The sequence below is a fragment of the Podarcis pityusensis genome (assembly GCF_964106645.2).
Source record: "Podarcis pityusensis genome assembly, chromosome: 9".
In the NCBI taxonomy this organism is placed as follows: Eukaryota; Metazoa; Chordata; class Lepidosauria; order Squamata; family Lacertidae; genus Podarcis; species Podarcis pityusensis.
Window position 1 is genome coordinate 23,343,340 of NC_138034.1, and position 27,956 is coordinate 23,371,295.

Below are 27,956 nucleotides of genomic sequence, written 5' to 3' on the forward strand. Positions count from 1 at the left end.
TCTTATTGACAGCAACTACATCTACACCCATACTACCCTTAACATGCCCGATCTTAAGCTGACGTATTTTTCTGTATATAAGATGAGCCCATGTATAAGACAACCCTTATTTTTTGGAACTCAAAATTAAGAAATCAATATTTCTAGAGTTGTTGAGCTTTTTTCTTGGGGGGGGGGGGAGGGTTAGCCAAAGTTGTTGAGCTTTTCTCTCTTTGTCTCTGTATGCCAAGTTAGGAATCCTCTCCAAATGCATGTGTTTGATAGGGCGCGTGGAAGGTCATGTATTTAAGCTCTGGGTGACCAGGCACAGAGAGATCTACAAATTAATGTGTACATTTGTGCACGTGTGACAAATTCCAGAGGGGCCGTCCTGTTATGCTGCAATAGATTGTCATTGATTGCTCTGAAGTCACTTCAGCAAGAGATTGGGGGGGGGGGGAATCGTCGCCCCCCCAACCTCTTATTTTGCCAGAACAAAAGTGGCTGCCCTAGAGACCCACCACATGAATGGGCTTCCAGCTGCAAGGCTAAGACTTGCCACCCAGCTCAGGCATATGTTTCATTTGTTGACCAATGAGAAGTTCCAACGAGTCCCCTGGGCCTCCTTTCCCCCTAGCACCCAAGGCTTCGTAGCCCAGGCCGACACACTAAACAAGCCGACCGATCCGGCTTCAGGCGACGCCTCTTCCCCTCCCAAGATGGCACCCGGGAGGCCGACTTCCTCCCTCCAGCCAGCAGCTAGCAGCCGCGCGGCCGCCGTTGGCCGCACCTCTATTCAAAACAGCAGCGCGAGCGCGGCGCGTGCGCTTCGGGGGCCTCCGCGTCGGCCTCGCTGTCTCAGGCCGGCGTGCGTGCGTGCGCTCGCTCCCTCGCTCTCGCGCGTGCTCCTACGAGAGCGCCGCGCGGCGAGGAAAGGGGCGGGGCTTGGCGCCCTCGGCTTCCCAGTCAGTGGCTGCCGCGGCGCCGGAGAGCGGATGTTGTTATTGTTGTTGTTCCTGTCCGTCTCTCTCTTCCCCCTCCCCGGGACCATGACGGGCGCTTCCTCCCGGCGGCCCTGAGAGGGAAAAGCTTCGGTGGCCGCTTCGCTCGGAGCTTCGGAGGCGGCGGCGGCGGCGGCCCAAGAAGCGGCGGCTACTGCTGCTCTTGGCTCTCTCTCTCCTTCTCTCATTCCCGGCCTCTTCTTCTTCTGCTTCTTCTTCCTCTTCCTCGCGGCCCGGCCTGGCCCGGCCATGGCGGACTTCGACGAGATCTACGAAGAAGAGGAGGACGAGGAGCGGGCCTTGGAGGAGCAGCTGCTCAAGCACTCGCCGGACCCGGTGGTGGTGCGCGGCTCCGGCCATGTCACTGTGTAAGGAAGGGAGGAAGCAGGGAGACGTGGGAGCGAGGTGGGCGAAGAGGGATGGAGGGAGGGCGGCGAGAAGAGGAAACGAGGAGCTGCTTCTGCAGGGCCCAACTGGCACCTTCCTGTCGAGGCACCTCTGACCTTCCGCGGGGGATTTCTGCAGTCCAGTTTCGTTGCAACCCTTCCGCCTTCAAAGCCTGCTGAAAGTACACATCCCGCTTAGGGTTGCAGCAACTCTTTGTGTGTGTGTATATATATAAGCTGCTATGCCGTCTCTGCAAGCTTTTGCAGCAGCCCTGTAAGATAGGCCTGTTTTCTTCGTGTTGCAAATGAGGTGGGGTCTGAAGCTGGTTGGTTTTTTAGGGCCCTTAGATAAGCCGAGGTAAGATTCGAATTCAGGCCTGTCTGTCTCACATTTCCTTAGCTGCTGTGCTACCACAGTGTAGTGGCGTGCATATATATATATATATTACTTGTTTTGTTCTTGCTTTAGCTTTGTGAGGTAGGTCATCATGAAGGAAGGAAGGATGAACTGAGAGGTAAAGGAATTGTGCTTCTGCAATCCACTCAGTGGATCCAGATGTGAAGCAGGACTGCTTTTGCTCCTCATCAGAATAGTTTTGGTGTATTGTCCAAGGTCATGATAAAGTAATGTAAAGTGTTATAGTACTTCTGAACAATATCCTTAGAATAAGGGTTTTCAGTTGTCTTGCTCTTTCATCTACTCACCTTTCAGAGGTTTGTGTTTATTATCCAGGCTCTTTTCTCTTCACGTTGTTTAACAGTTAAAAACCCAAATAGCTCAGTTGGTTAGAGTGTGGTGCTGATAATGCCAAGGTTGCAGGTTCGGCCCCACAGCTGCATAGTCCTGCATTACAGGGGGTTGGATCCTCAGGGTCCCTTCCAATTGCATGATTCTATGATCCAGTGTGCTCCATCTAGGATTTGCTAGGAGCTCCAGCTCTTCCTGTGCCCCTCCCCCATGTATTTAGATGCATAGAGTAGATAAATGAGATTGATTCAACCCATCATTTAAAATTTGGTCCATATTCTTATATTCATTTGTTTATATACTTTCAGCCCTGTTCATCAAGCTGTGTGAATGTCAGGCAGCTTTAAACTTTCCAACCTATTCATGCTTTTTGCTCTTCTGTCTCTATGGACCTAGAAGTGCAGCTGGCAGGTCAGGTGCTCTGTTGTGGAATAGTCTGTTATGAAGAATTATGTATGTCTAGGGAAGTTTAATGTCATTTTGTGCTTGTCACAAGTTTGGACATAGACTTCCCTGTTTTGGGAGATCCCAAAATGTCTGTGCATACTCACAGATATAATTGTATCCCCTAGTGCTAAGGGATGTGATCTCAGGTCCATTATTGCTATGCTTGTAGAGCATACTCCACTTTTTACTAGCATTCCATACAAACACAATTCGTCATTGGGTCAATAGGGAAACTAAGCTAATGAGATTCATTATGACTAATAGCAGAATGTGAAGTACTAAACCAAATAATGATGACATGTCAGGAAGTAGAACACTTGGGATTTGGATAAGTGTGTGTTTTTATACATGGCCAGCTGTGCTATAGATGAATGTAAGTTGTTAATGCTTCTATTAGTCATAGTCTCAACCTACACGTATAATAACATGTTTCAGCTTTCTGCCAAGTAGTTATGATGTGAAAAACTCCCCTTAAAATACAGCAGTTAACAAAAATGACAGGCATGTCTAGAGCACTATGAGTGCATTTATAGTACAGTATATGATCTGGGTCACTTACTTTGCTGTTTTCTAAACTAGATCTCATTTCATATTATAAGGGTTGCAAATTCTATAGCTTTCTGTGAATGAGCCCCATTGAGCACAGTGAAGTTTAATTCTGACGAAACAAGTTTAGGATTACACTGAGTATGCAGTCCTGTGTTCCTGACATGGAGTATTTCCAGGATGTTGAGGGATATAGCCAGTAGTACAAACAAGTAATGCTACTTGAAATGGATTGATTTAAATCACCTTGAGAATGATTAATTTAAATTAATTATTTAAATGAAGTTTCCCATGCTGTCATTCCTGAATGTGTGTGTATACTAGTTGGTTGGTTAATGATGATCAAAATACTTTGATCATGCAGCCCGCATACATTTATACTACATTTTTCTTTTCAGCTATGGTTGGTGGTGGGTAGAATTGCAAAACTTAATGGCTTTCTGTTTGGCTCTCTGTATGTATTCAGGGACATTAATGTATGTATTAATATCTCTCTCAGAGAATTTCTGTCCTAACAATTAAATGGAAAACAACTAAAAATCAAATTGAAAAGCAAAATGAAGACAGAACAGTGAAAAGGAAACAATCCATAAAAACAAGTAGGAATCTTTAATAAGTCAGGTAGAATACCTGCTGGAATAAAAATGTATTAAGGTCAAGAAGGACACCAGAGCCACTGAGAAGGCTCACTCATGCATCTCTGTCAAACAAGTGTATCATAGATGGAGGCAGGATGTGCAAAAGGGCCTCTTTCCTTTGATCTCAAAAGATTGGCAGGGCCAAACAAAACTAAAAAGGTTATTTAGGTATTTTGGTCCTAAACCATTCAGGGTTTCTAATGTAATGACCAGCATTTTGAATTGATCCTGATATGAATTGGTAGGCAGTGCCTCTGGAGGAATAAAAGGAACCAATTGCTTTAGAGTCAGAATCCTTGCTACAGTTTTTTGTATCAACAGAAGTTTCCAGATGCTCTTCAAAGGCAGTCCCATGTAAAGTGCATCAACAGTAGTCCAGGTATGCGATAACTAAGGCATGTTTTATCATGTGTCTCTAGAATGGTGCACCAGTTGCACCTGTTTCATATGTTCAGCTGCCATCTCAACTTCCAATATCAAGGCCAGGCCAAGGAGGTCTCTCTAACTGTAGACCTGATAGCATAACCTCCATGCAAAACAAGCTGAACTGTCACTCCTTGATCTGTGTTTTGTGTTGTCTGGATTAAGCTTCAATTTGTCAATCCACATCCAGTCCTTTACTGATCTTAGACACTTGTTTAGAACCTTTACAGTTTCCCTAGGATAAGAAGGAAAGGAGCAGGCAAATGGAATATCATCAAAATATTCATGGCATCAAACTTCTGATGTTTAGATTATCTTCCCTCATGACAGTCTTCTGGTTTGGTTGGAGAACCTGAGAACCTGAACATGCTGTAGAATTTGGGTAGTTATTGAGAAATTCAAGATCACCAAGCTTAAGTGGATGATTGTGGTGAGATACAGGATACCTGAATACTATCTCTTTTAAAAGCTTGTCACTTCTTTGGTTCAAGAGGGATATGGCCTATTTTATATTTATAATATCTGACCTCAGATGTCAGATTCTCCCCCTCATCCCAGATTATTGCTCTTACGTAAACAATTTTTTCTTTTTTAATGCCAGTTAAAAGGATATTAGTTTCAGTTTGAAATATGTATGTTTTAACACATTAGTATTAAATTTAGATTTCATAGTAAACCAGTTACTGTTAGAGAGACTTTCTACAATGAAAATTAAATTAATCAATTATCCATCATGTTGCTATTGATCCTTTTATTTATCACTTCTATACCATGTTTAATTAAGTGTGATATTGTGCTCACCCTTACAACTTTTAATGTTATGATTCACATTGTACAGATGAGGAATTGAGGTTGCACAATGAATTAAGGGCTAGAATGGCCCTTGAAGTTAGACCTCCTGGATTTATTGCATTCCACTGGCCCTGCTAGCTAGTACTGGTCTAGATACCCTAAAAAGACTGTCTAGTGGTTTGAGAATTATTTCTAATAAGAACGTAAGAGCCAAAGGCCTATCTAGTCCAGTATCCTGTTTTCTCAGTGTCTGAGCAGATGCTTGTGGGAAGCCAAGCAGGATTTGAGCACAAGAGCATTCTCTCTTCTTGTGAGTTCCAGCAGCTGGTTATTCAGAAGCATTGCTTCTTCCACCTGTGGAGGCAGAGCCTAGCCGTCATGACTAATAGCCAGTGATAGCTCTCTCCTCCATGAAATTGTCTAATCCTTTTTTAATAGAATTCTAGTCAGAAGTATAGTCCACTTAGGGGTCATCTGTCTAATTAAAGGTCTTTTTGATCATTATAGGTCTATTCCATAGTTTGCAGTTGAGGTCACGTGTAGGCACATTTGCTTACAGCAGCCTTTGCCAACTTGGTGACCTCCAGATTTTTGGACTACAACTCTCATCAGCTCTAACCAACATGGCCATTCCAGCTGGAGCTGATGGGAATTGTAGTTCAAAACAGCTAGAGAATGTCAGGTTAGTGAAGGCTGGCTTACAGACTAAGCTTATGCTTGCCATTTGGATTTGCTTTAGGGAAGTTGTGTAGTGTGGTATGATAATGCTAGTTTAGCAGTATCTATGGCTATATCAGTTCAGTGATCAAATATATGTCTGCAAATTTACCTTCAAGGATTTGCATAGCTTAGTGTCTATTTGTGTCCGCATAACTGAACTGATATAATAGCAAAGTGAAGAATGCTGATCACTTGATTTTAATTGTATCTGTATATCTTTGGTTTGCATTTTATGGTCCTACTGTACATTGCCTTGAATAATAATAATAATAATAATAATAATAATTTATTATTTATACCCCGCCCATCTGGCTGGGTTTCCCCAGCCACTCTGGGCGGCTTCCAAAAGAATATTAAAATACAATGATACATCAAACATTAAAAGCTTCCCTAAACAGGGCTGCCTTCAGATGTCTTCTAAAAGTCTGGTAGTTGTTGTTCTCTTTGACATCTGGTGGGAGGGCGTTCCACAGGGAGGGCGCCACTACCGAGAAGGCCCTCTGCCTGGTTCCCTGTAACTTGGCTTCTCGTAGTGAGGGAACCGCCAGAAGGCCCTCGGTGCTGGACCTCAGTGTCCGGGTAGAACGATGGAGGTGGAGACGCTCCTTCAGGTATACTGGACCGAGGCCGTTTAGGGCTTTAAAGGTCAGCACCAACACTTTGAATTGTGCTCGGAAACGTACTGGGAGCCAATGTAGGTCTTTCAAGACCGGTGTTATATGGTCTCGGCGGCCGTTCCCAGTCACCAGTCTGGCTGCTGCATTCTGGATTAGTTGTAGTTTCCGGGTCACCTTCAAAGGTAGCCCCACGTAGAGCGCATTGCAGTAGTCCAAGCGGGAGATAACCAGAGCATGCACCACTCTGGCAAGGCAGTCCGCGGGCAGATAGGGTCTCAGCCTACGTACCAGATGGAGCTACGTACCAGATGCATAACAGATTGTATATCAAAATCTTAATGATAAGTAATAGCAACCTAAATAAATATACTCCTTTGTCTTTTTTTTTATAAAAAAATCCCTACCATAAAATGACAAAGACACGTTAAATGTTAATATTAACATTTATGTAGTCTCAGGACTGTGCTTGGCCGTCTTTAAAACATAGAAATGATCTGATCCCTAGCAGAGAGTTTACAAAGTGCATTGAGAACAAAAATAATAAACAATCCATTGCTGTATTGTTTGAATTTCTTTAAGGTGGCTTGTTTTGGAGGTTGCTGTTGTTACAGAATATAGCTTTTGTCTCAGGAGGGATTCTGGCCTTCGGGAATATCTTCCTGCATGATCTACACCAGCTGATAATACACCATCAGAGTATCTTCTGGAGCTGTACTGCTGATTCTGTTTTAGCTTCCGTATACGGTGCCCAATAATCTGCATTCCTAGGAGACCTAGTATAAAAGTGCACTGTTTTAGGAAATTCCAGAGAAGTAACTATGCTAGTCTCTTCCTGATTACAGCAAACATGCACAAAGGTCTTTTAGCACTGAAAACTTGGAGGGGGAACACTGTACAATGGTACCTTGGGTTAAGTACTTAATTCATTCTGGAGGTCCGTTCTTAACCTGAAACTGTTCTTAAACTGAAGCACCACTTTAGTTAATGGGGCCTCCCACTGCTTCATCTTGAAGCAAAGTTCTTAACCCAAGGTATTATTTCTGGGTTAGCGGAGTCTGTAACCTGAAGCGTATGTAACCCGAGGTACCACTGTATTCCCTTGAGGATAATCTGTCAGCTGCATGCTGCTAGTAGGCAGTGCTTCCCATTTCCTCTCTCTGCTTCTGCCACACCTTCTGTGCTGTTGCACGGCCTGGAAAACGTGTGTCCTGGGTTTTGCACTGGGACATGTTGCAGGGTATGGTGGCACCATTCACATAACACAAACTACCACAGAGGTATCATGGCTTGGCTTTTGAAAAACAGGGTGTTTGCAGTACTTAGCTGATTCGGAACCACTGGCTTAGTGGATTGTGGGTTGTGGGGCAGATGACTCTTCTCAGATGTCCAAAGAGGTAGCTTGCAGAGAGCTTTTGATATTCGGCCAGGAGATGCAGATTGTACATGCCTGGCCTAAAGTATTAGCAGATTGTGGCATAGAAGTTTCATAGACGAGAGCCTCCTACATCAGATGAATGGAGTCCTCAAGTTGCCAGAGAGATTTATTTCATGAAATTTATACACTGCTTGGTTGTAAAACAACAACAACAACCTCAAAGCGCTTTACAAAAAGATATGTGGATTTAGAGGACCATTTAATGGACATTTGACCCCACTGTTCAAAGTGACTGTTCAAAACAGCAGTAATAGCAATAACCCAAACATGCTAATTTAACAGCTATAGTGGAAGGGGAAAGCTTGATCAGTAAGCAGAACACTTTTTTTCCAGCACAGGTGTGCAAATAGTATAGGCAAGCTAAGAAGATTGTGTTATTTCCTCTGATGTTCACTTCATCGATGATGTGGACTCTAATCCACAAAAGTTTATGCCACAAGAAAATCTGTTAGCTTTCAACAATATACTACTCTTTGTTTTTCCTAGCCATTCCAGTAGAGCAATTAGATTAGATTAGAAAATGGTTAATTAAGGTATGGAATGTTGCTCAGTTGACCTAATTGACAAACATAATAAGTGTTAGGTAATTATACAATTTAAAAGGAATAACTAGCATATTTTATTTTAAATCAGGCTGAATGCTTTTGCAAAACATGCATTTAATATTTATATAACATTCATTTACAGCCTGAATTTTTATGTTTATTGTATCATAACTTTGAATCTGTTTAATATTTCTATACTTAGGACAGGATAGTTTTCTCTTTTAGAGCATATGTCTTTCATATAAAATAAAGATTTTGTAACAACACTTTAATGTGGAGGGAAGAGCAGGACTTGGCCAGTGGGTCAGCTCCTTATCTCTTTCCCCTCTCTGCAGGTGAACTTTGAAAGGTTGATGGGACCAACTGCCTGTCATTTACCTCATGTCACAATGACATCAGGTAACCCGTTTCCCTTTGCCTCATGGTTTGAAATCTTTGGAAGCACTGATGATTAGCTGGTTGCTGATACCTCAAAGCGCTACCATGGGGCTTGCTGTAGACTGATCAGCACTGACAGAAACCCCCACCCCCATCTGCACTAATAATTTCCTTCCAAAGCATCAGTATTTTATAATATAGTACATGCTATGACTTAGTTTTAGATCACAGTTCTTTTCAGACATGAGTTTACCAAACACATCTGTCATATCATTTAAAACACTGGTAACTCGCAGTATCATGCATTGTTTCAGGATATATAGTTAATTCCAGTGTTAAATCAGCATTGAGACTTGGCTCTTCTATCAACTTGTCTAAAATTGAGTATGTTTCAACACTGTTTTCAAACAGACTTTTGTTTGTAGGACCAATTCCACAAGACATTCAGTGAAAATTGCAACTTGGATAAGTTTGTAACATGAATAAGCATCAACAGAAGTATAGTGGCCAGATCAAGGGAAGTAATAGTACCACTTTTTTCTGCCTTAGTTACCCATTTCTGGGCACCACAATTTAAGCAGGATATTGACAGGCTGGAATATGTGCAGAGGAAGTCGACCAAAATGATCACGGGTCTAGAAAACAAGGCTTATGAGCAATGGTTGAGGAAGTTGTGTAAGTTAAGCCTGGAAAAGTGGAGTCTGAGAGGAGATAGGATAACCATCTTCAAATGTCTCAAGGGTTGTCACATGGAAGATGGCGCAAACTTGTTTTCTCCTGCAGAGGGTAAGACCCAAACCAATGACTTCAAGATACAAGGAAGGAGATTCCGACTAAACATCAGAAGGAACCTTCTGACAGAGCTGTTTGACTGTGGAAGGGAAGGTGGTAGAATATCCTTCCTTGGAGGTTTTTAAGCAGAGGTTGGATCTGTCATGGATACTTTTGTTGAAATTCCTGCATTGCATGGGGTTGATGGCCCTTGGAGTTCCTTCCAACTACTGCAGTTGTATGATCTGGGATGCTGTCTTTGGGCAGCAGGACCCCTTTGTGCCTGCCAAGGGCTTCCCACCCCTCCCAATTTTAATTGCTTGTTGGGTGGCATGCTTTCTTTTTTTGCTGGTATTCTGTTTGAGGATGGGTTGGGATAGTTGTTTTGCCTTTTTGTCAAGAGATTAGCTTGCATAGGTATTGCTGCTAACAGCTGTATTCGGAAGCAGCCATTATAGTTCATTTACCTGACTTTCTTCCCAACACTATCATGCTTGAAATCTTTCTAGAGGAATGTCTTCTGAAGAGACTCAACTTGGTTCCAGTGATCACATGAACGCTATTTATGAGGACTGGTGTTGGCCAAATACAGATGGTTTTTCAATACAGAATTCCTTTTGTTAATCTTAGAGGGTTTGCAAGGGTAACCTCCATGGGACTCTTCCAGGCTACATCACCTCTGTCCAGGCAACAGCTTTCAACAGCCTTGTTCCATGCTTTCCTCAAGGGCTTTTGCCTGGCTGGAATGTTTCCTTGAATTGTGCTCATATTTCTTGCTTGCTCAGATAGAAGATAGAGAAAAGTGTGTGGAGTTTGGGTATAGAAACCTCTTATTTTTGTGAAGGTGGAGCATAGCTTGCCGTACAGAGGTAAAAGTCACACCTGTTGCTTCAATCACCACAGACATATGACTTTCACCTCTGCTTTGAAAAAACCTGAAATTTTCTTTCTACTAGAAGTGATTCTAGGGTGGTCCAGCGCATAGCCCGAGGGCCACATGTGTCCTTCAAAGCCTTTTTGGGCAGCCCTTGGAAACATTTGACACCCCTACCATTTATTGTGCTGTCTTACCCAAGCTGGGTAAGTGTAATACTGGGCTTTAGGAAGGAGGCATGAGGGCTCTGACAGGGTCTCCCACCTCCTTCCCAAAGCATAGTTAGTGCTTTCCCAGCTTTAGGAAGGAGGTGGGAGGGCTCCAGGACCCTGACAGCGCCTTTTGCCTCCTTTCCAAAGCCCAGTGCTTTGCTTAGCCAGTTTTGGGATGGCAGTGTGAGAGCTGGACTGGGTTGTGTCAAATTTTGACACATTCCCTCTGCATGACAAGGTGGCGTGTGGTTTACGGGTTCCATGTCTAAGTACTCTTGTGGCCCATTTTGTAGTTGGATCCCCCTATTCTAGAGGGTTTGTGTGGGAAGGAGGAGAAATTTGCCCTTAGGGAAGTTTTTAATGACTGATGTTTTTAAATATATTTTTAACCTTCTTTTGGAAGCCGCCCAGAGTGGCTGGGGAAACCTAGCCAGATGGGCGGGGTAGAAATAATAAATTATTATTATTGTTATTGTTATTTTTATTCTTATTATAAAATGTAGTAGAGTGGACTCATTTCCTGGAATGTGTGATTATTCTTTTTTACAGAACAACTCTGGTAAAGTTAGTTGTACTAGGGAAATCAATGAGTGAAATCAGCAGGACTTGAATTTTTCACATTGATTTCTATATGACCTAAGTGTAACTAACTTATAAGGCAATATAGGCATGTCTTCTCAGAAGCAAATCCCATTGAGTTCAGTGGGGCTTACTCTCAGTTAGGCAGGTATAGGTTTACAGCCTTATTACAGCTCCCTTCCTGTGGAATGCCCCCCCCCCCAGATGTCAAGGAGATAAAGAACTACCGTATTTTTTGCCCTATAGGGCGCACCGGCCCATAGGACGCACCTCGTTTTTTGGGGGGGAATGAATAAAAAAAAATTATTTCCCCCCCCAGCCGCCGGGCTGGGGCCGGGGGAACCCCAGAACAGGCTGCTATCCGCAAGCCTTCCGGAGGGTGCCCCGTGCTTTGGGCTTCAGGCTGCTGCCTGCAAGCCTTGCGAGCCCGGCGGCAACTCCCGCCGGGCACACAAGGCTTGCGGACACCTGCGCGAAGCACGGGGCGCCCTCCGGAGGGCGTCCCGTGCTTTGGGCTGCAGGCTGCTGCCCGCAAGCCTTGTGAGCCCGGCGGCAACTCCCACCGGGTGCGCAAGGCTTGCGGATAGCTTCCTGAAGCCTGGAGAGCAAGAGGGGTCGGTGCGCCCCCCGTATTTTGGAGGGGAAAAAGTGCGTCCTGTAGGGCGAAAAATACGGTATGTAACTTTTAGAAGACATCTGAAGGCAGCCCTGTATCGGAAAGTTTTAAATGTTTGCTATTTTACTATGTTTTACATATGCTGTAAGCTGCCCAACGTGGCTGGGGAAACCCAGCCAGATGGGCGGAGTATAAATAATAAAATTATATTGTTATTGTTATTATTATTCTGGACCCATCCCCTTATTTTTCTGTCTCAAGGCATGAATAATTCACATGAGGCAATAACTATGAATTCTTCAAATGGTGGTAATATAGCACTTGTGTGTACTGAGTGATAATAGCTATTAAGGTTTCACCTTGACAAGTTTGTTGTTGAAATGGCAGCACATATAGAAGTGTGGACCTCTCAGTCATGCATCCTTGATTTTCCTTCAAAGGGAACTTTGTGTTGATCCTCTATGCTGCTGCGGTAGAGAATAAATGTTTTTAAAATAGGGCAGCCTCAGATGCGACACTAGTGGGGTAGCATGTATTGTGTGCTGTCACTGCCCTCAGTTGTAGCATTTTTTTAAGTTGCTGGATAAATGCAACTTGTCTATGCAAGAGAGCTTTGGAATGCTGGACATAATAGAAAAGACCTTGGAGTGAAAAGGAAGGGTACTTTGTGTATGTGAGTGAGCATTCTGCAAGCATAGATACTTCTTGGCTGCTGGCAAATGTGCCTCTTTCTACAAATGGAAATTTGTTAAAGTATGAGAACAGGAAACTTCTTATCTGTCTTTACTTGTTCTTGTTGGAGTTCTAGCTGTGATGATGGATTGATTTAAATCAGATTTCCTGTCTTGTAAATTGGGCATTTGCTGAATAAATGTGCCTCATTGGTTGCTGTCATAATTAAAACACACTGATATGCAGCTAAGTATATGCAGAATACCTAGGAGCATAAAAGACTTAGTGAAAGAGATACAACTATCAAATTGTTTGGGTTTCTGCATGTCAGGACACTATCCAATACAGTGGTACCTCTGGTTAGGAACTTAATATGTTCCGGAGGTCCGTTCTTAACCTGAAACTGTTCTTAACCTGAGGTATCACTTTAGCTAATGGGGCCTCCCGCTGCTGCCATGCGATTTCTGTTCTCATCCTGAAGCGAAGTTCTTAACCCAAGGTACTACTTCCGGGTTAGTGGAGACTGTAACCTGAAGTGTTTATAACCCAAGGTACCACTGTATCACTTATTTGAACAAATAGACCATAGAGAGTTAACTGTGTTGTTTTTTGGCACAAACATACCAAACCTCCTAGAAGCAAAAGTGGTAATTAATTGGGCAAAAGCAGTATTTTTCCATAACATGTAAATAAATTTCCATGCTAATCATAAATTTCATAATTTGCCAAAACAGCAAATGTGATACATGGCCTACTGCATTGTATTTGTAATGATCAGAAATCTCTCATATATATATGCATGCGCTTTTTGATAAACTCACACTGAAGGGAAGTATAGATTTTAACTTGTATGTTTTAAATTCAAATTTCATATTGGCCCATATTTTTAAAACCACACTTTTTAAAAAATAGAAAAAAATCAGTTGGTTTTATTCATTCAGCTGGGTAGACTTCTGTTCTAAATTTCAAGAAAGAAAAGTAAACATTCTGATTTTAAGGCTTTTGTAGTGTTCGGAATGTATTTGGCTTCAGGTTTCTGTGTGTTGTGGAAGTTTTTGATATCCCTGACAGCGAGAGAGCGGGGCCCAGGTTCCTATGGATAAAGTATACAAAACTTTGAACCTCGCTTCTCCCAGCGTGAAATTGATTTTGGTCCCCAGTACGTCTGGACCACTAGTTATTGCAGTGACTTTAGCGGGAAAATTAGATGTGGTAGGACAACCACAGGACCAATTCCTGAAGTCTTGCACATATTTTAACACTTGTAGAGTACTTATCCCAGTTCCTATGTTCTTATTCTCTGCATGGGAGTTATTAGTGGCTAATTATCAGGCCATCATGGTTCATTATGATTCTTTTTTTATGGTGTAATCTCTTCTCCACAGTTAATTGTGTTCTTGGGAGCAAAAGGTCAGACTTTTTTGACTACTAGAAAGAAAGAGGTCAAGATGAGAGAATAACACATGCCCTAAGAGCTTAAGATATTTCAAATGCAGCCGCTTGACCTTGCAGAGTCACTTATGGTTAAGGATGACATGATTACTTCCAGAGATTCTGCCGAAGTTCCTTGGCTTACACTTTAGATCTTCTGTTCATAAATCTGATTAATAACTAGAATGTGATTGAAGTGTATAGCTTATTTGATGTAACTTTGCATCAGTCAAACATTCATACACATACAGTAGCTGCCTTTCTTTTCTTTTTTTCCATTTCTTCAAAAAGTGTCCTAAGAATTGGTCCATTTTGTATATTCGTTCAATACTTTCAAAAGTGTTTAAATTATTATGGGAGAGTTCCAGTGGCTCTCTTTCCTCTGTACACCTTTTTGAGGTACACATATACTAAAGAACTTGCAAACTGCTTTCTAACCCAGCTGTAAATTTACATTGTTATGACACTCTGGCTTGGAACCGAGGGTTGCAAGATTCTCAATATACCTGCAAGTTGAGATCCCAGTTTCTTGCCCTTCATTACACTACATATTCCACAGTAGGTCACTTCACAGTTTATGTGGTAGACATGTTTGCACTCTGTGGCACCATGTCTGGCAATAGACACCATTATTTATACTTACCGTAAATACATTGCCAGTCCTTTATTATTTTTTCAAAGTAGCTGCAATAAAATATCAAATATAGCAGTCAACAATAAAAACAATGCAAAGTACAATAACTAAAATACAAATACAGTGGTGCTTCAGGTTACATACGCTTCAGGTTACAGACTCCGCTAACCCAGAAATATTACCTCGGGTTAAGTACTTCGCTTCAGGATGAGAACAGAAATTGTGCTCTGGCGGCGTGGCAGCAGCAGGAGGCCCCATTAGCTAAAGTGGTGCTTCAGGTTAAGAACAGTTTCCAGAATGAATTAAGTACTTAACCTGAGGTACCACTGTATAGCAATAGAAATGGTAAAAAAAGTGGCTCCGTTGCTTAATCAGAACTATAACGCTTTAACTTTCCCCTAAAACTGAAGACAAGTAGTGTTTCTTGGGAAAAAGTGTTGAAAAGACTTTGAATGTTCATGGAAAAGTTGCCACTTAATGTAGTTCCTCAACAGGTAGATCAAATAGGACCTGCAACACAATGCTGCAGTGCATCCTCACCCCCTAACAAGAGTGCTCAGGGTGTCAGCCATAGTTCTGCATTACTAAGCCTTCAAGATACTGTAATCTGTAAGGGGCTTACGTGGGCCAATTCTTTCACTATCACTGTTTCACTCAAATTTGTGTACACATGCACACACTTTCCCAGTTTTATTTTCTGACGCTTAACATTCTGGAAGCCATAGCATACCTGCTGGTCTGTTGGTGGTTTTCGTTTTGGATTTTTATTTGTTTTTTTGTTTGCTGATGTATCCCTCTTATTTTGCAGGGCCACCAATTTGACTTAAGCCTTTTGTTACTGAATCGCCTGAGTTTGCTATTGATGTTATGTAGCAGGCCTTCCCTGCCTATGTTGGCAGGTGTGGGGGGAAGCATTCTTGCAGGTGTAGTGTTCCAGACTTTTCAAGGCTTTAAAGGTGGTGGTCTGCACCTTGAATTGAGCTAGAAAATAATGGGCAGCTAGTGCAACTTGGAGTGGTCCAGGGATTCCCTGTTCGAAGCAAAGCCTGTCCATAAAAACCCAGGAGGTAGTGGGCACATATTGGGGAATTTCAGTTGTCTGTAGTTCCCTGGCAGATGCTAGCCATATGCATGCCAAACTAGTTTTCTCTAACAATGTTGCATGGCCATTCTCACATAGTATGGCACTGAGAATTGCTGCATATTGCTTGAGGTTCCCCACGTAGATGTGTTTGGGTCGTGTACAACCATGTATGTGTGCAGTGATGGGAAGTAAACTGATTTAAATTGCAAAAATGGCTCAAAAAGAGCAGAAAAAAGGCCCGAAAAGAGCAGGAAAACAACTAGCAGTTCCAGGAGCCTTTGCAACTGTGATCCCATGAGTCTTTGAACCGACCTTTTAAGGCCTGTGGAGAGTTGGAGTTTGAGAAAGGAGGTTTGGCGAGAGTGGTTGTGGTGGAGTTTAGTGGAATTTTGGTGGTGCTTGGTGAAGTTTAGAAGGTGTTTACAGACTTTTTAGATGGTGTTCCCCATGATGCACGATTTCAAGTATACTAGCGGTACCAGAAATGTAACCCTCGTGTAAGTGGGGAGATGCCTATACAGACAAATCCAACAGCAGAAAGATGCAGTCAGCTGAATAATGGGATTGCAAGCGGTTGTCTCTTCTACTCGCCCAATATGGGGTTATTCCTGAATGTCAGAATACATGCGGGTATCCCTTCAGTTGCACTTGCTTTTAGTAGATAAATTTTATTTTAAATGAATGAGGAAAAGTGTTAAACCCAATCAACAAACTAAGATGAGGCCGGAAGACTGTGCAGGATAAAAAGTCAATAATGCTGTGGATTGTGTAGTAGATCCATAGCAATTTGGAAACGCACAAGAACGTGTTCATAGTCCCTAACTTTTGTCCTTTCTTCTGGAATCTTTGCTCTCAGTTTTTTACCTATATTTATGCCACGCAAACATAGCTTTTTAAAGCATAAGCTACTTTGAGTTGGTAGTGCACTTTCCAAATAGATTATTGACATTTCAGTGAGACTTGCTTCACAACTTTATGCATCAATAGTGTTTGGTGTAGCTGTTACAGCACTTGCCACATTAAATACATAACATTAAAGGAGACAAAATATATTCCCTCCAACACTTGTGAGCTTATGGTTATGCAATGTAGTTCCCTGACTTTATTTTTCTTACCAAAGCAAATAAAATTACCCTGTAAAGCATGCCATACCATGTAGAGTTAAAGAATATGTTCATTTTCTGTCTGCAGGTTTGGACTGAGCAACAAATTTGAAGCAGAATTTCCTTCGTCCTTAACAGGAAAAGTAAGTATCTGTGAATGAAATTCATAAGGAGATCTGACAGAGATTTTAATTTTGTGAGTTTAATGTTGCTTTTAAAACAGAGAAACGGATTTGTTAATGTAAATCAGACATTAGATTTATCACAATGCTTCATGGTTCTTTCTTGCAGGTTGCACCTGAGGAGTTTAAAGCCAGCATCAGCAGAGTGAATAGCTGTCTTAAGAAGAATCTTCCAGTCAATGTCCGATGGCTGCTTTGTGGCTGCCTTTGTTGCTGCTGTACTTTAGGTTGTAGTATGTGGCCAGTGATTTGCCTCAGTAAAAGAGTAAGTTTGATCATACTCATTGCCACATAACCTCAGCTTCCAAGTTCAAGACTTCTTTTCTCTGTGCCTTATTCTGCTTTACAAATACTTTTTTCTAATGTTAATTTTTAATGTTAATGTTACTTTCCTGGGCTTGCTTAACACAGTGGTTTGAACTTCTATAGTGGCTGAAGGTACATAGAAAACTAACACTAGCCACTGTGGAAAATTCAACTGTTAAATATGAATACTGTATAAAGATTTTATCAATTTTTTGTTAGTGCGTCTTCATGTAACTGATGAACTGAGGGAATGGTACTGTAGTTTCCAGCAGAGGCTTTTGTTATTTTTTTAAAGTTGCTTAGACATATCGTTGCCCACTTGGATAATCCTAGGATCTACCATGATTGTAATTTAATTGATTTGAATATTTTATAATTTCCGTAACTTGCCCTGGGATTTATGGTGAAGGGTGGGTAGGAATTCTAACAAGTGAATGAACATGGAAAAGTTTCATATATAACTAGCCACCAAACACAAGCTCTCTAAATTCTGTTCACACCCTGCCACTCAACATTGACATGATGTCCACAGATTTTCCTCATGCACAAACCTGGGATGAAGGCTTTTCACAGTTCCTAGTACAGTGGTACCTTAGTTTACGAACTTAATCCGTTCCGGAAGTCCATTCTTAAACCACAGCATTCTTAAACCAAGGCATGTTTTCCCATAGCAGCAGGGGACTCAATTTACAAATGGAACACACTCAACAGGAAGCAAAACATGTTCTTATTCCAAGGCAAAGTTCACAAACCAAAACACCTACTTCCGGGTTTGCATCATTCTTAATCCAAGTTGTTCGTAAACTAAGCTGTTCTTAAACCAAGGTACCACTGTATTTAAATCCTAGCAGCTAGTCTCATCTATATGCAATTACAAAATAAAGCTGGAACAATTTAAAAAAAAAAGTTTTTGGCGCACTCTAAAGTTTCATTACACATTGTTCTTAAAGACTAATGTATTATGTGTTTGAGCTCTTTAGCAATTGAAGTACTTAAGTTAATGCCCACTTTGTGCTTTAGAATGGGTTGCACCAAATCTGAAAATGGTCGTTTTGCATTTACTAGCAGGGGGACATAGGATTTTCATATGATGCAGGTGACTGCTGAAGGAAAAGTGTTACATTTAGTATAAGGATTACATTCAATCTGGAATTTTAAATGATTTAATTTAAGTTTTAATTTTTTAATCTAGCGAGGGAAAAGACTACTTCATTGTTACATTAGGCTTGTTTAGCTTTTTACTCAATAGAAAATAGGTAGAAAAGGCTGCAAATCTGTCATTCATGCTTAGGAGTTAGTTTCACTGAACTCAGTAAGACTCCTTTAGCAAACATGCATAGGATAAATCCACAAGTGTATCGTGTACAAGTGTATCATATCTCTCTGTAGTTCCTGTATCAAACCCTGTTTGATGCAGCTTACATAAATAATTGTGTATAGTTTCACAAAAAGAGTGGTTTTTAACTAAAAAATAAATTTCATGGTTAACTATGATGTTGAAAGGAGAAACAACCGCCACGTTTAGTTTTTAAATTTTCCTAGTAAACTTTCTTCCACTTAACTTTTGCATTGTTGTTGTTAGCAAATAATGTGCTCTCTAGTATGCCACTGATGGAAAATCTACAGGGTTGTCATCCCCGTCAGCTGGGAAAGTTACTCAAATCAAGAGTCCCTTTTGGGTTTTGAATGTCCTCACCTGCTCCTCACTGTAAATCATTGAGATGTCAAGTGCGGTGATTAATTAAGCTGCACGTGCAAGTCTTTCCCCCCCTTCACCTGTCAAGTAGGGAAAAGGAAGCTTGGTGTCGAGAATTGTGCGACGCTCTTTAATTCACTTTTTCTTCCCCCGGCTGAGAGGTACTTGCTAATGTTTCATTTAAACTTTCATTCACCTTTTGTATGGCTGATGGGGTTGGGTATTGTTGAGTGATTTTATAAATGTTGCAAGCTGTTTGTACATGCGACGACTTACAAATAATAATTTATAAAATTAGTATTTGTAGAGAAAAATATCTTACATGCTTGAGGTATACAATAGTGTTACCTACACTCAGGCTTTGGCAACAGAGTGTGTTAAAACTGAAATACGAGTGATGCACAATTTGTCTTCTACATGTGTGTTGCCTGCTTAATACTAACTGCTAATAATTTGTTTTAAGCTGCCTAATATGTTTCCTTCAAATTCAGTGCCCTTTCTAACTTCATAGTTAAGTCCTTCATCCCCTCAATAAGAGTAACAATAGTTGAATGTTAAAATTTGTTTCATTAAAAGATGTCTCTTCGTAGTGTTGCATTAAGTTTCTGTATTCACTTTCCTTTCTAGGGTGCAAAGTGTTTTAACTCCCCTAGTATTTGGGAAGCTGGTTTCTTTTCTGTCTTTTCTCCTTCCCCTTCGTGCAGGCAGTGAAATTTAAATTGTACAGCAGTCTTAATCTATTATTTAAAAGGTTCTAGCAAGGAAGATTACAAGGTAGCTTCACATTTTTGAATCGGTTTTGCCATTGGTTTAGCAGCGGGTGGGCAGGCAGATGCCTGCTCGGAGTAGAACCTATTGCCATTTTTCACCATTGATAGAGTAGCCTTTCAGAGTCAATGAGCTCTGTCAATGTGAGCTTGTCAAGGCTACAACTTCATAGACCTGAGAGGCGGTTTGAGAGGTCAGCCCTTTTCAGGTTTGCTGTGATGCAAATGAGCTTTAATGCTTAAACAACTATTGGAATTTTTATGTCTGCTCCTTGTTCTTTTTTCTTCACAAAGTCATTGACGAGACATTCAGTGCTTTTTAAATTGGAAGTTGCATTGTGCTAAAGACCTAGTACAGATTTACGGAGGGCTGAAAGCAGTTAGATCATGTTCTTTTCATGGTGCGATTAGAATCAAATCGATTTCCCTACAGCCTTCAGCATTCAGATGGCAATTTTAACAAAGCTTAGGGGGCTAGACAAGGGACAAAACGACTGAACTGAATGTTAATTACACTCTGCAGCCTTATTTTCTTTTGATTTGGAGCTGACTGGCAACTAAATTAACAAAAGTGTGACCATAACTGCTGCCCTATTTTCATTTAAAAGGAGAGCAGACTCTAAAAGGCTATCTTGACAAAGAAACAAGTGAGGTCTGCTGATCATTGTTAGAGGGCAGGCACTGTCTTTAATAAAATAAAATAAAAAGTATTGGCCAAAAGGAACAGAACTTTAAAAAACAATGTAATGACTTTGTCCTTGCTATTAAAATGTGTCCCAGGGTTCTTGGGAATCCCTTCTATTTTCGAAATATAATGAAAAGGTAAAAAAAAAATCCTAATAATTATTCATGCCTAACAAAGTTGATTCTTTCAAGTAGCTAGAATTCAGGTTTATGCTCTTGTGATTGTTATAAATGAAAAGAAACCACTATATGTATTTTTTGCCTTTCGTGTATATTCAGTAGGTTTGATGATGAATGCTTGTAAGTAGTTATTAAAAAAACATGCTTGTTCACTTGCTGCACCAGTGTGCATTTTATAGCACCTCTTGTTTAGCAGTAGTTGAAGTGCAAGATGCTTCTCAGCCCCCCCCCTTTCCCCCTCCCCAACTTCTCTTTGCCTTGTAAGGAAGCTGCAGCTGTATGAAGTTGAATTTGCCACAAGGCTCAGTGATCCATGCCTCTGCACCTGCAACTCTGGTCTCATCTCAACACCTGGTGTTGTGATTTATCCTCCCTATTCATAAGGACTAGTAAATCCCATTTTACTACTGAGCAGTCGATGATACGGCAGTCAAGTGACCATAAACAGCAGCAGGACGTATTTCTAAATCAGAACACCAACTGCATCTTCAGAGTAGCAGATTTAGTGCAAGGGGATTTAAATAGTTCTCTTAAAGCTGGATAACTTAAATTCAAGGGACTTATCAATGTGCAGATTTCCAAATATTCTGGAACAATTTGTGCATTAATGAGAAACCGTAGATTAACATTTTAGAGCTCCAGTATGTGAAATTAGTCAACAGCACGGCATTTTGTATGAATGATAGTTATCATAATGTCTACGCACAGTATGTGGAAACTATCCCATGCTTGATCTGCAGTCTGTTTGTTTCAAGTTACTTGAATTATGAGGTAGCTTGGTTCCATTAACTTCAATGGATCTAAATTGACTCACTTAACAGTGTTAGTGAATAAAGCACTTTTGGGTTTTTTAAAAACCTTTTATTAATGTACAGCTTTGTAGATAAATACATTTTCCAGCCATTTAAATATTTCTTAGTGTTGTTTTTTTATTTGGTCGCTGAAACCATTTTTTGAAACACACACCTCTTTATCCTAGCTATAATTAATACCAGAAAATTTGCAGTACGGCAGACCACCCTGTACTGAAGTTGCTGTCCTTTACCACGTTTCTCTTCCACCCCAGCCACCTTTTCCACACAAAGGCAGCTGCAAAACAAACTTTTTTCCAAAGCTGCTCAAGAGTAAAATTCTTTCTCATTTGTCTTCCAGACACGAAGATCGATTGAGAAGTTATTAGAATGGGAAAACAATAGGTTATACCACAAGGTGAGTGCCGCAGGGAGCAGCTTCGTACTGCTGGGGCCTGAATTGCACAGTATGGAAACAGATGCTTTTGTTGAACGCGAAATATGAAAGCTGGACAAATGGACTAGTCTCTGTGCCGGCGATAAAACACAGCTCATTTTTCTTCCCCCTTTTTCTCCCTGTTGTCTAGCTGTGCTTGCATTGGAGGCTAAGCAAAAGGAAATGTGAATCGAATAACATGATGGAATATGTAAGTTAAAGGGCTGTTTTGTGCATTTCTCTATTAAATGATCATTTATTTTGCTTCTGATCTTATTCTTTCCACGATTATTAATCAGCAAAGGTGTCAGGAGCTTAATCGCCTGAGTGGCAAGGATTTTCTACGGTTCACAGATGTATGGTTTCATGCGCAGGGCTGATTTATAAAGTTATGAATGACTTGAAAACAAGGCTTCACTGTGTTCCGGGGAAAAAATAATAAATTAATTGCCAAGATAAAATAGCTTGAACGTGCGTTGATGGGGTGTGAAATTTTCAGATGCTGTATAAAAAGAATAACTGCAACTTTGGCTACGCAGCGAGTTAGTTGTGGACTGTTTTATATAATGCTAATCGAGTCTCAGTGTATGGAAGGAGACCTTTCAACTAAGCTGTTGGAGCTTAGGAAACCTTTAGACTTTGTCGATTTTAACTGCCCCCATACCTCAGCAGTCTTGAAAGTAGCTTGAGCTTTTACTAGCTTCATTCAAATGTTTTAAAAGTCAGGCCTGATAATAAGAGTGTGATGTGTCGGTTTTGGCTCTCATTCTCTAGCTCTAAAGATTATACAGAAGATGAGGAGGATTTCTTGAAAGACTTTTCATGGGGTGCATTTGTTTCTGTCCCCCGTACCCCACCCAGCAATCAGTCCTTGTAGTTTTTCTTATTTCATTTCACTTTGCTGCGCCTTTAAATTTTTCAGTTGTGTCTATGGAAAAGTGGCATGTGAAAAGATACTTAACTGCTTTAAAACAAATAAGCCCTTGCAAAACATGCTAGTATTATAATTTAAAAAAAAAACCACAAGCAGGGGTTAACAATTAAATTAAGAGTACCCCCAGTGGCATCTAGCTTTAGCTATTTCTAACACATCCATGCCTTTTAATTATATATCTTGTCTATTCTCTAACACAATACATGCATTATAGACAGTATGTTAAAAGATTGATTTAAAACAGTGCTTAAATAGTTAGAAATTATCTTAAAATCATCTTTTCTGTTAGCACTGAAGAAAAGGGGAAATACTAAGGCCTATATCTAGCCTAAAACATAAAAGACTTCCTAAAATGCCTTTTTTCCAGAGTAGTTCTATTCAACTAACTATTTCTTTTTAACATCTATTATACTTAACATGTTAATTTATGATCATCTATTATAGTGAACATGTTAATTTATGATCATAGACTCATGATAACTTCACAGTAATTGGAGGCAAGAAAGAAAATTTGACACAGGTTTTTGAGGTTGGCCTGTGTAAAGAATTCAGTTTTGTATTTTCGTTACTGAATGCTTCTGGTCTCTTAAAAATCCACTCACATTCGAGGGCCACAGTCCTGAGCAAATTTATGTTGAGAATGTGCCTAATTAAAATTAGTGTTTTTCAACAAGGTGTTCAGGCATTGATGAAAGTTGTTATTGTAATTTCCCAGCCCAATGTAGAATTGTTTTTAAAAATTAGTTTAAATTCAGGTACCCCTTTAGGCAACATTTATTATTGTTGGGAATGTGGTTACCAATTATCTTAAGTACTGTGGACCTCCTGTTTTTCAAAAGCCAAGCCATGGACCTCCTACTTTTGAAAATTTGGATACCTCTATGGTAGTTTTTGTTATGTGAATGGTGCCACAGACCCCCTGAATGGGTTACACGCATGGTTCCCAATGTGGGGCACACGCCCCACAGCGGGGCAGTTTGATTTTTAAGGGGGGCAATTTGAGAATGAGTTATTAACCGTTAATGGCCTTTTAGGCTTCCTAAAGAACTTCCTATAGAAGTTCGCTTTTTGAATAATAAGAATTATATGTCATGGGGGGGCATCAATATTTTCGAGATGCTTAGGTGGGGCATGGCCAGAAATAAGGTTGGGAACCACTGGGTTACACAGACCACCAGTTGGGAACCACTGTGATAGACCAACAGCACTGTATTTAAACTTTTTACAACTAAACTGCACACTTACTTGGTGAAAAGGGCAATGTGTTGGTTCCAAAGCAGAAACTTGCTATTCATGGAAGGGGAACCTTTGGGTCCATGCTATTGTCTTCAGTGGAACATCCCCCCCCCCCCTTATGAAAATAGGCAATATGTAGTTGAAGACTACTTCTGGATCAATCTAGGAGGCCTACAGACTTGGGTCACTTTCTGTGTTGTTCATTATATTACAATAAGTTATTCTCAAATAGAAACACAGAACTAGCTGAATATTAACCTTTCACAATTCCGCAAAGTAAGCATTTGAGTAAAATGAGAGACTTGCTGCTGTACAGCATGGCAAGCATCTCAGTGTTGCCACAGTTAGGAAGGTAGATAAATTGGGAAATGGAATAAACAGATCCTCCTGCCTTACCTGTTTGTTTTCATCGGGGAGATCATCTCTTGTCTTGCTATAGCGTCATTTTAATTGTTGAAACAATCACATGTGTAACTAGGGGCCAAATGTGGTAGTCCAAAAGAGAGACCATCTACATCTGAGGAAACATGTTTTTAGTAATCTAGCTACTTTCCTACTATTCCCCCAAGACTGTAAACCAAAATTAATTAACAGAATAGGATGTAACCTCCCTGCTCCTGCTTGAAACAAAACAATACATGAAGTGATCATTCTCTGTATTCATGGATATATTCGGAACAGTTTTTAAAGTAAGAAATGTTTGTAGGTGAAGACAGTAACACCAAAAGAAAAGGGAATGGTGGGGTTGGGGATGAAAATGTTGAAATTGTAAGCTTAACTTAATTTTAACGGAGTTACACAACTGATGTAGTCCTAGTGCTGCTTTTACATTTAACAAAGCTTCCTTTTAAAGGGTCGCACTTAAATGGTTGTTAGCTTTTTGAATGCTGCTGTAATTGTTTAGGTGCACAGAAAGTCTTGCTCACTGGCATGTTTCCTTTGAAACTCTTGTAAAAATTATCTTCAGTTTCACAAGATTTTTACCCTATGGCATTGTGGCTCTGTTAGGCAAGCACAGGCCAAAGTTGCCCTCATTATGCAGGACTAGTTGCCTGTGTCGGTATTTTTGTATTAATAACTGTGTTTATTTTACTTGGCTAAAACCTTATGAACCAAGCAACTGGTTCTTTCAGAAATTCATGAATGAGTCTTGTGCATGTATCTGTAAGCCGTCGTGCAAATAGTTAAGACAGCTAGTTCTGTGTGCACAAGGAGGGCTTTGAACTTGTGTTTTTTCACACATCAAACCAATCTTTGTGTGCCTCGTCTGTGAGGGGCCCGGAGGGAAGCAACACAAAAACGGGCTTTTTAGGAATGGCTCCCCACTTGTGCAGTGCTCTCTCCAGGGAGGATCACCCGGTGCCTTCATTTAGGTGCCAGCCAAAAACATCCTTCTTCTCCCTTGCCCTTTGGCTTATTAAGCAATCTATGTCCTTTTAAACTGTGCTAGGTGGTGGTGGGGTTATTATTTTTGTTTGTTACTATGCTGGGCATTTTTGTATCTTCATATTGTAATTTGCTCTGTGGTCCTCAGATGAAGGGCGGGATAGAAAATTAATTAATTGATGATGATGATGATGATAAATAATAATGATAGCAGCATCACAACCTCTTACAAGAGCAAAAACATTGCATCGTGTGAAAAGGGACCACTTTGGCTCTAGGTGGTTACATGCTACATCTGCAACCCAGCCAGATGGGTGGGGTATTATTATTATTATTATTATTATTATTATTACTATTATTATTACTACTACTACTACAGTAGTCATACCTTGGTTGTTGAACACCCTGGAACTCAGACGTTTTGGCTCCTGAACGCCGCAAACCCGGAAGTGATTGTTCTGGTTTGCAAACGTTCTTTTGGAACCTGAACATCCAATGGGGCTTCCGTGGCTTCTGATTGGCTGCAGGAGCTTCCTGCAGCCAATCAGAAGCCATGATTTGATTTTCGAATGTTTTGGTATCCGAACAAACTTCCGGAACAGATTCCATTTGACCAAAGGTACGTCTGTACTACTACTAGTAGTAGGACTAGTAGTAGTTGCTGGGAATTGCAAGTTGGGAGAGTGCTGAAAAATGCCTGTGGGTATATGTGCCTCACATAACTGTTTGGATCCCATCCATAGTTTTTCCTTTAGCACAGTAAAAGCTTTAACATTGCTGAGATGTTTAAAAATGGACAGTGCCATTAATTACTCACTAAATGTATATATTTTTTTCTTTCTCTCTTTTACACAGGTCATTCTTATAGAATTTTTACCAAAGACACCAATTTTCCGACCAGATTAGCATTTGCTTTACATTAGAGACTTACCCAAGTATATTGTCTTTTTTTCCAATGGTGCCTTGCTTGGTGCTCTCCTGGTGATGATATAGCATTGGTTCTACATAATATTGTGGTTTCTTCATTCTTTTCTTTTGTAACGGCATGTTCAAAGTGCATTTTGTCAAATTTTGCGGAAGTCATTTCACGCAGACATCAGTGTAATTTATTTCCTGTCCCTTTTCCGTTGTTGATGTATCCTGATTTTTCCAGAGACTTTATATATATACATATATCTATGTATGTGTGTGTTTCTGTGCGTGTATATATACATATATAGCTATAAACATAAAACCAAAAATAGCTATAAGTGAGAAGTTATTTTTAACCCCATATAAATTGTGAAAATTGGCAATCACTTTAATCTATGCACTTGCATCTTCTCTGAATCTCTGCATATTTTGCCAGCGACATACTTGTATATATCAGAGTTTTTCCTTCTCCTTTCTGGAACGTAAATTAGCCACCTGTGAGGCGACAAGCAGCATTTCTTGATACCCAAACATTGGTTCACCTTTGCGCATTTCTCTATTCCATGAAGAAGTACCATCTACTCTGAAGATGTTCTTCTCAAGAAACTTGAAATTGGATTGCTAGTATTCCACTAGAAGAATTTGTGATAGATTTGCATGTGTTCAGTGGTTAATACTGCTCAGGATCATAAAAATAATTAGTATTTCATGGGGGACTGGTACACACGAAACACTGGTCAATCCTGCTGGGAATAAGAGAACTGGGATTGAGGGGGAAGTGGAATTTGTGATCTCCAAACCTGCTCCCAATCTCTTAATCCTGGTTCAGAATAGACCAGTTTTTTGTATGTGTGCACCTACTGTGTGTGTGTGTGTGTGTGTGTGAGAGAGAGAGAGAGAGAGAGAGAGAGAGAGAGAGAGAGAAATTATATATGTACATACTGTGTGGCTAATGCCATGTAACAGCTTTACTGTTTTTATTGTTTACTAGATCTAATAGTACACAAGGATGCAAGCTTGTCAGAAAAATATTTGTTAAATACTTCAGTAGTTTGAGTTTTTAAATGTTGCAGTGTTTGGCTCCAGGTCAGAGAAAGGCAGTCTCAATTCCTATTGAAATTGATGGGTTACGTTAGTTGTGACTAACTTTTAAAATCCCATTCATTTCAGCGGGATTTGAGCACAGTTAAGTTTCTATAATTATTTCAGGTGGAGTCTTTGTATGTAAAACATTTACAACATTGTACCAGAAGCTACAGATGTGTTGATGATTTTTACATCTGTTTATCAGATGTGCAAATCAAAAACTAGTGATTTGGCTGAATAGCTTACTGAATGTACTGGATAAATACTTACTGCATCCCAGCTTTTTTTCTCTTTTCTATGTTTACATGGTTAGCTTTCTGTTTATTGTTTGCACAAGAAAGCATTAAAAGAAATGGATATGTGATAGTATGCTTTGGTCAGGGCAGTTTTTAGTTTTTTGGCTGTGCATATCTTCATATATTGTGTTAAAGCCTACTTAATACAACTATTTCTGAAAAGCTTGGGGTTGTTTTTTTTTTTAGCTTAACGTACATGAACTGTAACATATGTTAAGGGCCCATTCTTCATGTAGCAGAGCAATAATGTGAATAGCCAACAAATGCATTCTGCTTACTATTTGTACTATGAAAAGTTTACCCCACTGCAAGGATTCCATTTTCCTTCATTTAAATACAGTTTCACTTTATTGTCATTATACAGATATGTTTATTGTGTATTTTTCAATGCTTGCTGTTCATAGCAGATCTTCATTAGGAGAAGCATCTTTTG

The 27,956-nt window shown here is 40.4% G+C and overlaps 1 protein-coding gene and 1 long non-coding RNA gene across 2 annotated transcripts; one reads left to right on the forward strand and one right to left on the reverse strand.

The window, feature by feature from the left end:
• The first annotated feature begins 997 nt into the window (after positions 1–997).
• CHIC2 (cysteine rich hydrophobic domain 2) lies at positions 998–27,884 on the forward strand. The gene is made up of 6 exons (XM_081020598.1): positions 998–1,348; positions 16,720–16,774; positions 16,923–17,078; positions 21,599–21,655; positions 21,825–21,884; positions 26,085–27,884. Exons 1-6 carry the CDS (start codon positions 1,230–1,232, stop codon positions 26,133–26,135), a joined length of 498 nt encoding a protein of 165 aa, XP_080876724.1. The 5' UTR covers positions 998–1,229; the 3' UTR covers positions 26,136–27,884.
• On the reverse strand, positions 12,028–16,766 carry LOC308485172. Its single transcript, XR_013990445.1, has 3 exons — positions 16,681–16,766; positions 14,454–14,494; positions 12,028–12,174 (listed from the first exon to the last, which is right to left on the reverse strand). It is a non-coding gene; the product is annotated as an uncharacterized lncRNA (long non-coding RNA).
• Positions 27,885–27,956: the final 72 nt, after the last annotated feature.